The 19026-nt window shown below is 37.5% G+C and overlaps 1 protein-coding gene across 6 annotated transcripts in view; it reads right to left on the bottom strand.

Moving 5' to 3' along the window:
- POLA1 (DNA polymerase alpha 1, catalytic subunit) overlaps nucleotides 1-19026 on the bottom strand; it is a 293197-nt gene that overhangs the window by 175330 nt on the left and 98841 nt on the right. For all 6 annotated transcript variants that reach the window (XR_012504511.1, XM_074358788.1, XM_010961709.3 and 3 more), the window contains 6 exons: nucleotides 15185-15217; nucleotides 14365-14457; nucleotides 12955-13160; nucleotides 10978-11110; nucleotides 5175-5306; nucleotides 875-1049 (listed from right to left, as the gene is read on the bottom strand). Coding sequence is in view for 5 of the 6 variants with exons in the window: in XM_074358788.1 (XP_074214889.1) it covers nucleotides 875-1049; nucleotides 5175-5306; nucleotides 10978-11110; nucleotides 12955-13160; nucleotides 14365-14457; nucleotides 15185-15217 (772 nt within the window). In the remaining variant the exon portion in view is untranslated. The remainder of the gene's footprint in view (nucleotides 1-874; nucleotides 1050-5174; nucleotides 5307-10977; nucleotides 11111-12954; nucleotides 13161-14364; nucleotides 14458-15184; nucleotides 15218-19026) is intronic.

Raw genomic sequence — 19026 nt, 5'->3', positions numbered from 1 at the left:
TAGGGGACCCTGAATACACTAAAGAAGATGTCAGGCTAGAAATACAGGTTGGAGCTAGAAAGTTAGTCTATAACTGCCAAAGTCAGAGACTGCAAGCTGTCAGTGACATCTGGACTGTACTTATAGATAGGGAGGGGCCAGCTATTCTGAAAATCTTCATCTCTGTGTACAATGGGATAGAGAGTGGAGACCTTAAGGCAGTGTAACTCTCAACATGCTGGTCGTCTAGGAATGAAATCAGGACTGGTTATGAAATATATTTCTAAGTAGGAGATGATAATCTGGTGACACGGCTTTGAGGTTTCAGGGTTGGCTGGCACCACCACAGAAGATGAGAAATTAGTCACCAACTAACTCCTAAAAGATAACAAGTCCAGTTTTAGAAGACTTTTTAAAAAACAAGAGCAGGATACTCAAAAGGGAATCGAATACTAAAGAAGTTAAACTTCTTTTACTTTTTACTTCATATGAAAACACACTGAGAGACTGAGACAAGATGAAACAATAATCAAGATACAATGAATCTCATTATTAATGGAAGCTCACTGATTAAAGCCACAATGGTGTAAGGTCAGAGACTAGAACAACACCTAAAATGTTCTCTTATCCTTTCTTTCGCCTTCTCTCTCCCCTGAGCATCAGCTGACTGAATGCCTACTCTGGCATGTGCTTACATAGGTAGCAAGTTTGTGGGGTTCTTAGTCTAGCAGGGGAGACAGACATTAACCAAACAAGCACAAAAATAAATGCCCAACTATAAACGAAGACGTGCTCAACACAGCACTGTGCCTCTGAACCAGGCTCACGATAGACCAGGGAGGACCGCGCGTGCTGCTGCCGCCTGGTGATGAGCTAGGTGAGCTCGGACACTTACCTAACCACGTTGCAATGAGGACAGCATCAATTCCGTCTATTGGCTCACAGATTCGAGACACGACTGGGTGGATCTGCTGGGCCAGGTAGTATTGGGTGTCAATGGTTAAATTGTCCTGCTTCTGCAGCTGCTCGGGTGCATAGGCCCTCTGACCCGCAGTGAGGTTTGACCCATCCTACAAGAGGACAGGGTACAGGGAAAGCTGTGAGAAATTCAATCACAAACACTGGCTTGGTCAAAAAGGGGGACAACAATTCCAATTTTATATATTCAATTCCAAATACCAAGAAGTCCTTTTGACCTATTGGTGAACATTTCATATGCATCTAACAGTAGGAAGATCAAGGAGAACAGCTCGCCCACTGTCCAAGAATGTAAATCCAGCATGTGTTGTGTTCTATTTTTTGTTGAAACACGAAACCAACAAGATGGCATGACTAGATTAAATAATTCCACCTGCCATATCACAGAAACACACCGAGAAGACCTGCTAACAAAGGCCTTTTAGGAGTCATGATAAAAACAAAACATGTGTGACCCTTTTTATTATGTTAATGTAATCCCTCCGTGCAAGAATTTCAGTCATAGCATCATCTTAAAGATGAGGTGTGTGTCTCTATCTCTTGATGAGAGCTAGCTGTATCACTGTGATGCAAATGACAGGGGAACAAAGCCCAAGAGTGGTAACTTATGTACAAGATATAATAAAGTTAAGGACATCTCCTTGGTAGACTAGAGTGCTCTAGAAGCAAAATGTTTGGCCAATGGAATGAAGGGCATATCATTTTGTGCTGTTTGCATGGTCCTTCCTCAAGGAAAGGCAGGTGGGTCAGACAGCCTCTTTTCAAGGGCTTCCTCTTTACTCTCTAAAAATAAAAGTTATGAAATTCTATATAATTGGCCCACATACAGTCCTGCGGGTGATGTCACCATGATCAAAAAGCGATCACTCTACTGGACTAACATCCAACTACTCACTCCACTCTTTTCCCTTGTCCGCAACAACAGAATGTAATATTCAGATTCGGAAATTATAACTATTCACAGTGCTCAGCTGCTCTGCAAAACTGATTATAATGTGAATCTTATTCTTTCATTCCCGCTACAATCAGTCCCTTCTCAGCGCAGCGCCCAGCCCAAAGCAGAGGCAACCTTCCTGTACCGCTATCTTACCAGAAATTGGAGGCAGCGGCCTCTTCCTCTGGCCAGGCGTCAGATGGAAATAAACTGGGTTATTTATCAACTAGACTCTTTCTATGCTAAGACATAATGAAATAACTAGAAAGGAAGCAAATCTCAGATTCAAAGACTTGCTTATAATTATTTTTCAGGAGTTCACAATACAGGAGAAGAAATTAGGTAGAATTAATCAACTTTAATTGTTGCCTTTTTAGAAGTTTGAATTGTTAGATGAGAGGAAAGTGACAGCCAACGACAAAAAGAGTGAAAAATCCTTGGGCACTGTCTTTATGCACCATAACTGAATCAGACTGCCTTTTAACAAGCACATGAACTCTGATTGATTTATAGAATTGTATTGTTTTTTAAAACTGATCTGTCCGTAAGGTTACAGTAATGTTGAGCTTGATGATTTTTAATAATGAGTAAAAATCAAATTTGTAGAGGCAAATTTTTTTTTCCAAAGCGTTCGAATTACTTTCCAGTATTCATTAGATGTTCTCATGTAAGGTATGTCTGTAAAAAAAGAAGCGGGTGAAAATTTCTAAGCATAGTCTTTAAATATCCACACAAAAGACTAGTTTTAACAGTGACTCAAACATATTTCCTATTGAATTTTAAAAATCTGAGCTTAAACATGACTAAATTCAAAAGAATTGCTAAGATGACAGGTTTCCCTGTGTTCTGTTGGAGAAACATTTGGGCTATGACATAAGATATATCCCTCAGAGACCTAATCCTCAAATCTAGCAAGATCCCACGGAAGGTACAAAAACACATGACATACACCGTTAAGAAGCAATGCTGGTCTTCTTTGAAGTGCCCATATAGTAATTTGGGAACTTCACAAAGTACATACTTTACAGAGACAACCAGGTGCAGTCAACTCATTCAAAACTATGTAGTCATCTTTAGAAGAAAACTAACGGAAAAAAAATTTTTTGCCAGGTGACCAGAGGGCCCCTTAAATCAATTATATTAAAAGCATGCCTTATGAAAATGATGTTCAATGAAAGTTAAATAATTAAGGATTTAAAACTTAACCAGCAAGTGGAAGTGGACTTAAGATCTCAACGAATAATTCACACAGGTTTTAGAAGATTACGAACTACAACATAAATTACAGACCAAAAACACTACTCTCTGAACTAATCTGAATTTATAGTCTGAATAAATTATCAATAGAGTAGAGCACTATATTCAAAATGTAAATTTTAAACAAAACAGAACCGGTTTTGGAGACAGGCTATTCTTAGAGGGCACCCTTTCTTACAGTAGCAAATAGCTCTGTTAAAAATGTGCCATCATACATTTTCAGAAACACATTCTAAAAATGTTGGTTGTGTTAGGAAAGAGAGTAATTTGAGTGCTTAAAAGCAAAAGAGGTAGGCAGCTTTGGTTAGCAAACATGCTGAAAGTGGGCAGGCCCCACTGCTAGGGGACAAAGGCAAATTCGAGTCCTACAGCTTTTCTTGGGATATAGTGAGAAAAACAAATCAATGAAAGAAACATGAACTGTTCTTTTAACAAGCAAGCGGGTCAAGATTCAGCACCAGTTAAATGGGGAAAGGGGTGAAAATACATCAAACTGGATTTACTGTACTACACGGCATTTTGAGCTTTTCTTTTATTGTTAAGACCTGAGAAGATGAAATCAAAAGACCTAATATTTGGACATCAAGGAACATAAGCCTGACTTTTAAATACATCAATCACATGACCACGCATCTCCATTACAGGTTTACCCAAAACATAATTGTAGCTTGATATCATTTTCAGATGCTGTTTCACAGAACCTACATCATTTTTAAAAGTTATATGCTGCCATCTGCTCCTGTCACTAATAATCTGAGAGCTTTTCCATGTATGTGAAGATATAAGTGAAAAAAAAAAACTAGCCTATTTACCAAAATCTTTATTTGCATAATATGAAAATTGTTTTTTTGAGATGAGACTTGTCAGAGGCAATATGCAAAAAGCACATTAAGGACTTGAGCGAGTCAGACATTTATGGAAATATTTTCCTGCAGGAATTGGCTTTCTGTAACAGTTCTTAATCAAGGGTAACCCTAGGAGGGAGACAGAGTCAAGTGCTGATTCCTGTCCATGTAGTTAAATCATTTGTTATGTACATCATCTACAGTACTGAGCAGATATTAGCAGATGACTTTTAAATTCTGAAGACTCTCTGATTTTAAAACACATTGTAGTTTGACAGAGATCAATCACATTGCAGTGAAGTTTAAGGCTTATATAGTTTTTTTAGTATAATAACAAAAAGCAATAATTAATTAAAAAGAAGCAGTCTTATTCAGATGGTAAATAGACCATAGCATAGTAGTTGTAAAGAATCTGGATAGAGGTTTGGCTTTGACTTTTTTTTGTTAAACAGGGAGAAGGGATGAGACCTCTCCTTTGTTCCAACTGGAGTTAAGTGCTTTCAAAGGGGAAAAAAAAAGCTCTTCTGTCCTACTCTTTCTCCTCATCCCTGTTAGACACGCTACATGCTACACTCAAGAAACTGACTAGGGGTTTAAAACTGTTCTAGAAGCCTTAGAAGTTCCTTAGAGGTGAAACAGGGAGAAGTCAAAGAGGTGGGTTCTAGGCTCCCTCCACTCAAAATAAAGTCAAAAAAGGAACTGGTTAGATAATCTGTGTTTTCTTCATAAGGCATGTTTTTAGGATCTCTTACCTTTCTCCATACAATCATGCATTTCATATTTTTTTAAGTAATTATGTGAACACAGGCCAGTGAAAAATGCATTTGCTCTCTTTACCAATATTCATGGTGGAACCTGATGCAAAAGGAATGATAAAGGAGTATTGCTGGATATATGGCCAAACTGCGACACACTGTCACTCACATTAACTTGCGGCTGCGACAGTGGCTACTGTTACAAAGCTGTCTCACCAAAACAATTTCACTGGTCTTAAATGTGTTATGAAAATTTTAATAAAGTATGTCACATTCCTGACTAATGTTTCTAAATGCTGTGAAACCAACCAAGACCAAACCCTCTCTGCAGAGCATCTTGGAAGAGCACTAAGACACTGTGCTCACACGGACCCCAGCACGGGCTCTTCAGCGCTAGGAGACGCTCATTCATTACGACAGTTGTACCTGACAGATGACGTACGACACAGTATCTCCAGCTTTCATTTTTCTGCCTCCTTGAGAATTTATCCAGAGGGCAACATGGACATGAGGTAGGCTTTTTTTATCAGGGTAATCCTGGGGATCCTTTGTCAATGCCTAAAAGAGAAAAAGAGGGAACAAAAAGCCTCAAACTTTAAAATAAAGCCCTTCTTGAGCAGACACACACTAAATACCTCTTTGCTAGAATCATACCAGCCACCTGAATACAAAAATGACAGAAGCGGTAGGTACAAAACCCTGCCACGGAAGCTTTAGCCATTCCATCCTCCAGGCTCCTCTCTCCTTCACTGAGGAACTAATATAACCAGGTGTAACCCTGACAAAAAAGAAGTAAGAATTTCTGGGCCATGGCACATAATAGTCGGATATAAAAATTAAGGGGATAAATTCAGTCTCTTATACAGTTTGAGTTTCTCCTAATGTTTGCACTTCTCTCACTGAATTAACTGATTAGTTAAGACTGATGGATAACGGTTACTCTGATTTAATGATCTGTTTCTCAAAGGTTTCTCGAGCCTAAATAAATCCCAAAGGCACCAGAAATCACTGGATTTACTCACACTGTCAACTTAAGCTCTCCGAAGGCAGGCTGAGTAAGTTTGAAACAGAAAGTAAGCCCCACGAGAGCAGGAACGCGTCAGCCTCGCTCACAGCTGCACTCAGTGCTCAGAATGACTCTTGGCGTGCAGCAGCAACCAAATGCTTGCAGAAGAAATTATTTTGCTCGCGCTGCAATAATTCACTAAGTTCAAGCACTGTAAAGTACCACAAGATGAGTAAGACGGTCACTGGTCCTAAGTCATCTGCTACTCGTAGACGACTCCTCGTTCCACAAAAAAACAAAGCAAAACAAAACAAAAACACCTCTCTAAAATAAGCTACAAGTGCCAGAAGGGAGATGTGAACAAAGTGTTTACGGAGAGTTTAGAGAGGCAAAGATCACTTCCATCCGAGAGCAGAAATCATGGAAGAAAAAGAACAAGTTGGCACATGAAGGAAAAAACAGATTTTAAGAAAAGATAACAGGGGCAAGAACACTCAAGCAGAGAGAAAAAGCAGAAGTTAAAAGCAAGAGGTGAGGAAAAATACAGTCTACTGGACTGGAACTCAATACGCACAAAGGGAAGGAGGGGGATTTCTAGCTCTGTGAGGGGTGGGTTTCAAAAGACAAGAGAAGGACAGGGAATAGCATGCTGTGTGTCCAGATCATGAAATGTGGTTCCCAACAACCTTTCAGGGAGTCAAAATGACTTTCCCAACAATACTACTCGCACTAGTGATGCAGAAGCAGTGGTCAGTAAAGGTGCCGATGCCTTATACGCATGAACCTGGACGGCAGCACCAAACTGCGCTAATCGTCATTGTAGTCTTCACCACCACAGTTTTTTTAACCTCTTGAACCTTGAGTACAAAACTAAAATTTTGTGACAAAATGGGACGTATGCACAAGGCATATCCATTGTAGACTGAAGAACAAAGGTTGCTCCAAGAAATGCACTTGTGCAGTTGCTTGAGTTGCAAGCTAAACTAGCTGCCTTTTTCACAGAACACAACTTTTACTTGAAAGAATGACAGGCCAAGTACTGTTACTCTGACTTGTGTATCTGGCAATCACTCAAAAAAGAACCAAGTGAGCCTGCCATTTCAAGGAAAACACTTGACAGTATACATTGCCTACGATAAACCTGAAGCTACCAGGCACAAATTAGAATTTTGGAAAATTTGTTTCTACTTTTGTGAGCTTGACAGCTTCCCAATACTTAAAAGATTTTTCTGGTGATATATATAGGAATATTCTAAAATGTGGTTTTTGATAATGCACAATGAAATATATCATCATTTGGAACATCTGTAAAACTCAGGGACCAGACATTTAATAAATGAGCGATGTATAATATCATGTATGGGAAAAATACCACTCAAAGCACCACACAAAGAGGTTTTAATGTAACAGAGTATGAAAAGTTCACCGATACAGTTTCATATTTCCACATTACAAATAGCCTTTCAGAAAATACCACTTGTTTATAAAAGAGTATCAGTGTAGAATCAAGGAACAAACCACGATCTCAAAAAATTACTGAAATACTGCTCCTTCTGCCAACTACATATTTGTGTGAAACTGGATATTCTTCCTATACTTCAACCAACACCACACATCACAACAGAGTGGATGCCCAACCAGACACGAGAATCCAGGTGTCTTCTACTAAACTAGACATTAAAGAGATTTGCAAAATTGCAAAATGACGTAATTTCTCTGGCTAATTTTTCTTCATTTTGAAATATATAATTTTTTTCATGGAGAAATTGTATTTTTTCAATTACATAATGGGTTCATTGATTTTTAAATAAATTAATAAATGCTTTTTAATTTTGCTGTTTCAATTTCTAACAGTAAATATCAGTGTGAGCTATAGACACAAAAGCTCTTGCAGTCCTCAATTATTTTAAGAGTGTGAAATGTCCTGAGACCAGGAAAGGTGAGAATTCTGTCGTAGAATAAAGCAGGTTCTCCCACACGGCCGCACACCCTGGGTTATGTACTTTCTAAATCACATACTCAGTAGAGGAGAGTGCCTAGGAGATTCTCCAAGTATTTGAATCTCCTCAAACCTGCATTATGCGAAGTCTTGATTGACTTGGATGGGTAATACTGCACAGAAATCTTAATCAATATAACTCTACTTAAGAAAACTGTTATCTTCTTCAACTGACTATACTTCAATGCAATGTTAAGAAATTCTGAATTTCATCTGACATACTTTCCAGTTATTAGATTGGGGCTATTTGGAGATTTTACAAGATAGTTTTAGAAGCCTTGATTTTCCTAAAAAAATGCTTCCTGGCGGTTTAGGCTCAAGTTAGCCAGGGCTATATGAATCAACTGTGAAGTATTCTGTGTTACTTTATGAAATATATTTATGCTAAGATTGCAGTAGTTCAGAAAATCACACAGTGTCTTTCAGTTGCTTTGGTCAACAAGGGCTGAAATCTCTATGAAGGTAGATCTCACCACATTACCCCTCCACCCTAGGCTTACCTTCCATTTTCAAGCTCTATCAATATCACAAAATCACTCAATCTACCTACATACCTATCTACATTCTATTCTAAGACCATCCACAACCAGTCACATACATACTCTTCGATTTCACTCTCCTTTGAAAATGACAAAATGTAAAAACTGAATTACTCACAAGTTTTACATAGTACAAGTATTCAGACAAATGTTAATCAAGACAGTCACTTTTGATATATAAATAGTTCAATGTAAACAGGCATAGGAATAACCATTACATAAACAATCCTTTCATCAGACTTTACTGTATTTATGTCAACACTGCAGAAATTCTTCTTTATAAAAAAAGTGTAAGAGCATGGGATAGTAAGTACCTTTGTTAGACTATAAGCATCTTGAAAATACCAACCATGTTTCGCTTATTCAACTTTATATCCCAGAATCTAGCACTGTGCACACGTTTGATGAATGGATGATTAAAGCAAAGGAATTCTTTTAGCGCTCATTGAACAACTATTATTTGCCAGCTACTATGCCAAGTGAAATAGAAAATATAAAGACAGTAAGTCACAGTTTCAGTTCTGCCACAGAAAAGTGTATTCACGGCACTGACCACTAAGTATTAACTAGTACTGTTATTATTAATGATAGTGTCACTAAAAGTTGATCATTACTGGAGCTCAGTGATGGATCCATGGGTGTTCATGATGCTATTCTCTTTACTTCTGTATAAGCTTAAAAATTTTGATAATAGGAACTTCAAATAGCAAGACTGTAGACTGTTCAACAGAACTCAGAGACTGCCAATGTGTCTATGAGTTGAGTTTCTCAGCACACTAGTGATACTGCGTCATCACCCACGTGAGAGGATGACAACATGGGCCCATGACCCATGAGGACATGTACTCAGTGTTCTTTTGCCAATAGTGTGGTCATATTTGGGCTCAGCCTTCCAAACTTGTGCCTGGAATCCCTGGCAACATAGTGCCCACATATCTAAGAAGGTAGACAGTGTTGGGGATACCATCTGCATAATTGATGCAAAAACTGATCAAAGCAAGACTGAGGTAGTAACTCTTATTCATGCAAATTTTTGAGACACAGTAAAATCTGAACAGAAACTACTTTCTAGTGTCACAAGTGATTCCATGCCAGTAGGCATACAGTGCATCACTTAAAGTGAAGAGCTAGTCCCAAGGTACACGTCTTCTTATATTTCTAATTTTTTGTATATTTCATATATAAATGAATGTCTTCTTTTGTGACGTTAAAGACGTCACGGTTAAGAGGTAGGAAACAAATGACTTACCTAAGAATAAACACAAATTGTAAGGATATACATAGAAAATATTCATTCTCTCTAGGAATCAAATAAATGCAAATTAAATCCAATGGTAAAATACAGTTTCATATCCACTATGGTAGCAACATCTTACTTAAACATGAGCAGTGATAGTATCACCAATGAAATATCACCACTACAAGCAAATCAGCAAATCTGTGGTGAAACTGGCACATACATTTTGTTATTATCAACTGTTATTACTCTTTTGCCAAGCAATCTGGCAAGAGCCATATAGATCTTCTTATCTTTTGACTCAAATATTTCCCTTTAAGGAACCTAAACTAAGATAGCAATTCATCCAAAAGCAAAAAAGGCAAATGAATAAAGATGTTCAATATAGTTATTTACAATAGCAATAATGTCCATAATCAAGCAAAAATTTTTAAAGATATACCAGCGAAATATAAAAATTAGCAGGATGATTTTTAAGATTAATACAGAAATGTAGAAAAATCTGTTCATGTTAAGTGAAAACAAGTCTCAAAATAATATACATTATAATTGCTGTCATGTAAAACTATGTTTTAAAGAGTAAGGAAATGTGCAAATATGACAAGCATTACTTTAGTATAGGGGTGTTATGAATGAGTTTTAATTCTGAAACTTCCATTTAATGCCATCATGAGATTCTTTTTCATTAAAATTCCTTTTAGTATGAGCTTTGACAATAAAATCTATTTATCACAAAATGGGTAAAATGGTATTTGCAAAATGAGCTGAATATGTAAGGATACTCTTTCTAAATGAAAAAGAGAAATCTGTAACCTAACATCTTGTATTACACAGCACTTTTGGAAACCAAGATTTTATTTTTCAAATTAGGTAAGAAAAAATATTCCCTATTTCAACAACTAAGACTAACCATAAAGTATAACTTATATAGTTAAAAAAAAAAAAAAAAGCACAAGAGCTTTGAATATACAGAACGTGCTAGCGCCATCTTAATTCTAAATAACAATGTCTAAAAATGCCTTCTGATTACAGTACCTCTAAGGATCATCTTCTGTAAAGTTACACAAACACACACCCCCTCTGTGTCTCTAAGCTTACAGGCCTGCCCCAAAAACAACTGTAACTGAGGAAGACTGTGAAGAAGGAAATGCTCTCCAGTCCCTGAAACACTAACATATGACTCCACAGAACCTCTAAACGCAGGGCTCCCACGACGTAAGTGAGGAACGGAGAAGGAGGGCCCGGTGACAGGCGGGGGTGCATCAGGGCTGGGCACAGAAGAGGGCAATGCTAATGCTCAATCTGTGAGATAGTTGTTAAGCAGCTAGATAAATAAATTCACGAGCTAGAATTTATTTCAATTGCAAGGATGAGGTGGTCCTTCAGCTATGTGAAGGAGGAGGAAACACACGGCAGCAGCTGGGCTCGGCAATAAATGCCACATTTACCTTGTTAATTTCAAACTGGCTCACTGGGACACTGCCATTTAGCACGTTTTCTCCAATTTCTATTAACCTCTTCTGAATGTTTTCCACTATAGTGTCCCGACTTTGATCCGAAAGAATCTGGCCAATGACAAAGCTGCACAAAAAAAAAAAAAAGGATTGATTTTTCAATATCATACTTTATTAATAAAGGAGAGAAAAGGAAGATAAATGTGATTAGATTAACATGTGGAGAAGAACTGGACTAAAAGCTAACATGAGGGTTAATGTCCAAAAGGCCATTAAGGCCATTACTATTTGTTTTTTAACATTAACTCTACCAAAGGTTGCCAACCTTGCAATGTCAGGTCTGCCCTTAAATACACAGATCTTTTTTTTTTTAAAAACGAGGCAGCTAATGCTTCACACAAAATGTGGACAGAGAAAGGCATGTGTTCCATTGGATTTTTATGCAATTACAAAATTCCCAAGCAGTTCTATTCTCCGTGTAGGGTAAAATTTTAGAGGCTAAATATTTCACTTTCCTCATGAAGCACCAAGATATTATATCTAATGTCAACCCACCTGAGATGACCACTGGCTAGGAAAATAGGAATATAAAGTTCTTTATGCAAATTTTTTAAAAACCCGAAGATTTCACTTTTCTCTCTTAAAAGCTTCATTATATTTCTCAGTGTTCTCGAATTGCATGCTATCCCTCAAAAACTTCATGTTGTTCTAACCAGACACCACCCCCCCCGCCAAAATAAAAAGGAAAAAAAGGAGTAAGGAAGCCAGTATTTTATCCATTTCTGAGAAAATGCAGAGCGAGGGTTTGACAGCTGCATTATAATTTGTCAGAAAAAGAACCCTGACAAAAACATTTGTATAGCTTTAATTACTAATACATTTCTAACTCAGAGAAATTTACTTCTATTATGATGCATCTTTTCTTAGAAAACACAAAGCTGAAGAGAACACTCTAATCGACAGTCTATACAAAGTAGTTTCATCTTTGGGTACGTTTGGGGGCAATGAAGCATTTCAAACTATATTTCACAAGAGGCTAACAGTGACCCAGACTCAGATGATCAACTCTGCCTAATCAAGAGTAGTTTTGCAGAAGCAACAATTGCTCAATCTCCCAACTTGAACACAAGAGGAAGACAGGGAAACAAGTAAAAACTGCTGGTATTCAGCAATAGTAAAATCAATCTAAAATTTTGCTTTAAAAAAAAAATTCATCTATTTTCAGAATTGGTTAGGTTCACAAAGCAGGAATTACCTGGAAAGATGGTACAAAAAGCACCTAATGACTTGTCTTTTTAAGATGGGTGCTTTATAAGTTAATGTAGCCCTAAAAACAAACAAACAGGTCTTCTTATCACAATCTTTAGTCTTGGGTGCAAAGCTAGGGGGTCGGTCATGACATTTATTATTTTGGAGGCACATATGGTATTTGAGAACTACCTCTTAAATTAACCTGGGATGAGTAAGAATCTTTACACACAAATGATACAGTCGGGGCCAAAGTCTCACTCCATGGCCCACTTTGAATCCTAGAACATTTTAAGCCACAACATGGGGACACTTTAACAATTACGATCCTAAGGAGGCACTAGGAAGATTCAGGAGCACAACACAAGGCACTTTTTAATAGAAACAGTATAGCAAAACAAAACAAAAACAAGCTAACATCAATGAAAAGTAATGTTGTAATCGTCTAAAATGTGAAGGTTTACCCTCACTGTGAGTTGAAACTCATAAGGTGCATGTTACAGCAAGCATCTCTTACTGAACAAGTTTGGCTTTGTTTAAGTTTTATCCTATCTGTAAAATTCCACTCCAAGTTAAGTAAGAATTGTTAATATGCAATGATAACAGTAACAAAAAAAAAAGTTGTGTACTTGTGCTTGGCCGAATCAAAGTGTTCTCCACGTCATTAATGCTTGAATTTTTTTAAAGAGAAAAAACAAAAGCAAAAACAAAAGCTGAACTCACTTTCCAGTGTCTTTAGCAAGATCACACCAATCTCTTCTAACTATATCTAATCCTTTCACCTCCTGTTTGGTGACGTAATTCCCATCCGATGTTGGCTCGACAACCAGAGCAGCGTATTTCTTTTTCTTCAACAGTAGCAGAGACTTAAAAATACCATCAATGTCTATTTCAAGCAGTTTGTACAACTTATTCACTTCACTTTTTACCTGTGAAAATTTCAACCATTAGTTAGTGCTAGCTTCTCAAACATCAAACAAGGAGAAGATGAACATTGCTACAAATTGCCAAGAGTTAATCTGAACAGAACCTGAAGTCACACAAGGCTAGAAGGCATTTACTTAGGTCATATGGGACATGATATTATATTGGGTATGATTCAAGAGCTTCAAAAAAGCACAGGGAGAAAAACAGACAAAAAGATACATAGACAATAATATAAATATATCATCCCACTCAACCAAAAGATAGAACTGGCAGGCTCAGTCACAGGAAATTTATGAAAATTCTCAAGTAGTCTTTTTTTAATCTAAAAACTGAATGTATAAGTACTTACCTTCAAACTACCGAATCAGATTAGATAGTCTAACAACTAGACACATGACCAATAAAACTTTGAGAGTAAAATAGTGTCTAAGATCTCCCTATACCTCCCAAAGCACCTTGAATATAAGCAAATAACTCTCTGCTGAACAAATAAATGAACAGCTACTTGCTCTTTATTGACAAGGTCAAGGCACAGACTGTCACCTCTAGCGACGGTCCAATGAGTACAGTAATGTCAAGCCTGCTCTCAAGTAAAGACTATAGTTCAAATTTCACACATTTTACGGGGAAAAGACAGGAAGCTGTTAGCTTGTAAGATGATATCTTAGTTTTAGTTTATTGGAACAACATCTAACATAGCAAGTGTTGAAGAAACACTTGCTAACTATGAACTGCAACTAGGAGGCTACAAATGATTATTTTTAAATGTCCCCTTGACTCTTCAAATATATTTTAAGTACTCCTGTAAAAATTACAGATGTATGTGTATTATGTATGTATGTAGGTAGGTATTTATCCTTATCTATCACTGTATAAAATGCATCTGAATACTACTTGAGATGTATTTCTACTTATGAATGACAATGTGATAAGTTCCAACATGATCACATCTTAAACTGAGACTGTTTACAAAAGTAAAACATATCTATCACTTAAGGAAGAAAAAAATTCCTTTTGAATTTTACCCTGAAAACAAACAACTGGAGCAGAAGTTAAGAAATATAAAAAAGGATGAAGAAATGAAGGCATCAAGTTCATTATTTTCAGAAGGATACACATGGACATGAACAGGAATTTATGAAGTTCCATGTACACATGGAATTCATGAAAGCAGGTAAAATGGATAGTTTCATCAAATTATCTCACCTTGTTTCCCAGTTTAAATACTTCCTCCAGATTGGTACTATTGGTGTTTATCATAATTGAATCTGTATCTCCATAAATAACTTCAAGATTCATCTAATAAAAAGCAACAATTATGAAAATTAATAAGTGACCATTACACACAGTGAAACTCAAGATTTTCCATACTATAGAAATTGCAGGTTCCAGATGAATTTTCAAAAGTCTGTGCTTATTCCTATCCATACTGTCACTGTACAATCGAAGACTAAACCTCAGTAAGCCAGAAAGGCTAGCACTGCCACATTAAGAAAATCTCCCTCATTTCCTTAAAACAAACAGAAGAGTGGCAGGGGAAGTATCCACTTCCAAATGAATTAAAATGTGGGACTGAATAATATAAAGAAAGAGACGAGACGAGGGAAGTGACATCTATATTTACCCACTGTACCACAAACTTAGTGGTCACGACGATTTAGGAAGCAGAAACAAAATGGGTTTTTTTAAATTCAGGAGCACAAATCCGTATTAAATTCTTAACAGTTTCAAACAGTATTTAGTAGAATATGAAGAGTGCCAAAAAAATCAATCATCACAAACAACAGTGGAGCACATACAGTATAAAGGCCTGGAAGTAAACTCTAATTAGCACTGTTACTAATTTGCTTGAAACACTCACATATAGGCTTCAAGCAGCGGCTAGATCATATCAGTGTTAGTAAAAGAAAAAGGCTATAATCCATTAGGAGGGATTATAAACGTAAACTAGGCATCCTAAGAAGCCATTTCCAGGCTGTGTGGGTTACAGTTTTCCTTGAATACAAAAAAATGTCATCAGCATTACCTTCTGTACCATCTCCTTTGTATGCATCAAAATCTAAATGAAATAAAAAAAAGTCAAGATTAATGCATTACAGAATTATAGAAACATAAATATAAGCCATTTAGAGATAGGTATGCCAATGATTTGTCATTTCCATACATTTTTAAAGCTCTTGACAGTTTTCTAACTACAACCCTCAAAACAACAACATCAACGTAATCTAAAAATAATTTTGCCTCTACGCTGGCTGTTAGCTGGAGATACGTAAGCAGATTTAGTGTAAAGATCTATGTAAGAAGACCTATGTAAAGATCTATTTTTAATAAATATGCATAATAAAACATCCTTTTCTAATACGGCACAAAGGCAAACTATTCTCGGTATCAATATTTAAATAGAACTGCATGGCTAAAAACAAAGCTTGACAGAGCATTTCAAATCTGGCAATTCTTACAGTATTCAGGATCTTAAAAAGTTAAAAAAAATACATATATATGATTTAAATTTCTTCCTTAGACTAAACTTCTTGAAGGCAGAAAGTAGATCTTTATTATCTATCCCTGGAGCTTGCAAAGTGCCCAGTACAGAGGTGAGGCTCAATAAACATTCAGGGAACAAACACACATGGTAGATAATACCTGTAGAGAGGTCTGTCCCCAGGCCTAAATAGATGTAAGACTGGAGACATATAGGTGATAATGTAGATGTAGATAAAAACATATAAATTATCTGAGACTAGATCAGAAGTAACACATATTTAACAAAGGGAGGCCTCTTCAAAGGAGTAATACGACATACTGAGCACTCAGTACATGTGTTATGTGTAAAATATATGGGCCGGATACTGTGCTATAAGCATTTCGTGCATTTTCTCATTTCTTTCTCCGAGATCCCCAAGACAGCCACTGAATACTCCCAATTTTTAGATGCAAAAAACAAAGAGAAAATAATTAATTTGTCCCAGTAAGTGACAGAGCAAGTATACGAAACCAGGCGCTCTGACTCCAGAGGGTGGGGCCTTAGTCACTCCATGCTATTGCCTCTAGAGCAGCATCCATTGTTCAGAGCATCGATCTAAACCAGAAGTCACTTTTCCAACGAGCCAGATAGATTAACTTCATTTATATTTCTTTTTCTTACCTCCAAGAGTCTTCCTTGTCAACTAAGCTCAAACTTCATGGTGTCGTTTCTGTCCTTCATGTCTTTTATAATACAAAGCCCTATAAATCCTGACCTTAGAGTATCTTTTATATCTACCCCTTACTTTCCATTTCCACTGCCTACCTTCCCTGCAGAACTGTCTCCCAATATTGTTTATGCATTCAGTGTCCTATGTTCTTGGTCAAGGAAGACCTTGCCTTGCCCTGGGGGTGATGGGTGGTGGAGAGTAATGATGAGGCTAACCAGTGGTTTAAATGGTGGCTGTACAGTGGAATCGCCTGAGTATCTTTTGAATAATACCAATACCTGGCCCCACAATTCTTTTAAACAGCTCTCAAGATTATTCTTCTGCTTGCAGGCAGGGTTAAGGACCACTGGACTAAGATAATCATGATAATCCCATAATGGAAACAGTTTTTGGCTGACACTTTGTCACCTCCCCAACTAGACCACAAGCTCCTGGAGGTCAGATCCCATGTTTGCACTGAACATCTGACAGGCACTCAAAAAACTGCTGGCCAGGTGACTGATAGATCTCACAATAATCCCAATCACTTTTCTACCAGACACTAAAATTCAGTTCACTCATGAAAAAGCATCCACTCTCCTCCACTTCATCTTCATTTTTTAACATTCAAATTACAGGGAAATGCATTGTGGGAGAATACCTGATAATTCCTTTGGGAAAAGGGCAGTAATGAGATCAACCGAAGTCAGGTTAATCATAGTGAGGACAGAACTACTTCTCACGAGTTCTCTTCACCCCCTGCCCCTTCCACCCTTCTAAGCTTGGCTTTCCTCATCACAACAGACAGCTCCACAAGGTAACTATTCCGCTAAGTAAAACACCTCCAGCGCCATCTGTCACTACAACTCCACACGCGCGCTAACGGATGTCTTCTCTCCTTTCACACCGTGAACCAAACCTACTCTGTCCTGAGTGCGCCTTCAACGTGAACTGGCAACTCTCACTTTTCAGATCCATTACCCACTCCCACAATGTCCTGCCACCAACTCACAACCACTTCCACACACTATGTGAGGGCAGTTACTAAAATGAGTCTCCCTTTGGCAGCAGAAACCTCTTGGTGGATGTTTTGCAAAGAAATGGTAGAAAACTAAGCAAACTATAAAGACTATACTGCAACTGCTTTTTCAGCTAACACATTATTTTAGAGATTATACCATACTTACATAAAGAGCTGCCTTATTGTTTTTAATGACTACATAGCATTCCACTGGCAGATCGGCAGATTACATGTATATAAGGGTTATTTACTGAAGTGGGGTTATGAAGGTAAAGTGTAGAAACCACCTACACGTAATCTGCCAATCTGCCAGTAACAAGGTAAACTCCTACAAGAGGACTTATTGGGCCAAATGCTTCAAATTTTTGATAAATATAGCCAAACAGGTCTCTGCAGAGTTTGTACCAATTTCTGAGGATAGCTTTAGTCATCATCTTTCCTGTAGTCTACCACATTCCTAGGACCTAAAAGAGGGCCTGGTACGTGGCAGCTATCAATGAGTATTTGTAGCATGCTGAATGAATATCCTAAGGAGTCGGCAGTATTATAAACCCCACTTTCACAGGAGGAAAACTAGGCTCTATGATTTTGCCCAAAGTAACAGAGCTAATCAAGAGTGTGATCTGGAATCTGGTCCTTACGTTTCATTTTCTTTTCATTATGTCACACTGCCTTGTTACAAAGCCCATTCCACATGAATGTTCTAGAAGCCAACGATCAAAATCTTACACATTACAGATATCTTCCCCATTAAGGAAATGCATTTTTTAAAAAAAGCCACAGGTATCCAGAAAGGTCAACTGGACACAAGGTACAGTGATTACAAGATGGCCGTTTCCAAGTTCACTTCAAAGTGACAAGCCTAATATTAAAGTGACCCATTCTGACAGAAAATCATTTTCTAAGTGCCAGCAGCTAGAAAACAGGGCTATAAAGTCTTGCTAAATTCATTAATAAGGCAGTCTGCAGTTATCTGATTTCACAGCAACACCTGCATATTTATCTACTCATTACCAATTGGATGATGGAATTTTTTCAAGCACATTTCAAAAATCTGCCAACTTCAAGTGTAAAAAAATAAACTTTGTGGTTAATTTTTCCCTTAACAAAGTACAGCTGTTGAGAATAATTGTTCAAGATCTTACCCTGTAATGTCAACTGCAGCAGAACAAAGAGTATTTAATTAGCAAATCTATCCAGTAATTCAACACCTATTATATAAAATGCCTTCATGATTTTATTCAGGATAATTTGCTAAGAGGGTTATTACTGACATTCAGATGGAATTTAAAATTCCTACGCAAGTCGAGTCATAATAGCAGTAATGATCTCCCCAATCAGGAGATTCGGTGTCACACGAGGCTCTCTTGCAATGCAGCAGCCCATTTCCTGACTTCTTAATTCCTGGGCTCAGCTCAGTGAGAGCCCTTCATGCCGGTATTTCAGTCAGCAATACAGCTTTAATGGGACTCTATTAAAATAACTAGAACAAAAATGACTTTTTTGGGGGGTTAAAAAGAATGACAGCACTGCCATCATATCAATCATCGCAGGCTCTGCAGAACAGGGCGGGGTGGGGGGGCAGGAAAGGAGTGGGGCTGAGGGTGGGGAGGACAACAATTAAAGTAATACGAAAAGGTGTTTTAACCCCAATCAGAGCCGCCAAATGCTGGG

Source organism: Camelus bactrianus, chromosome X, assembly GCF_048773025.1.
Source record: "Camelus bactrianus isolate YW-2024 breed Bactrian camel chromosome X, ASM4877302v1, whole genome shotgun sequence".
NCBI lineage: Eukaryota > Metazoa > Chordata > Mammalia > Artiodactyla > Camelidae > Camelus > Camelus bactrianus.
Note: the sequence above shows the minus strand (reverse complement) of the source record. Positions and strands in the feature narration are given on the sequence as shown.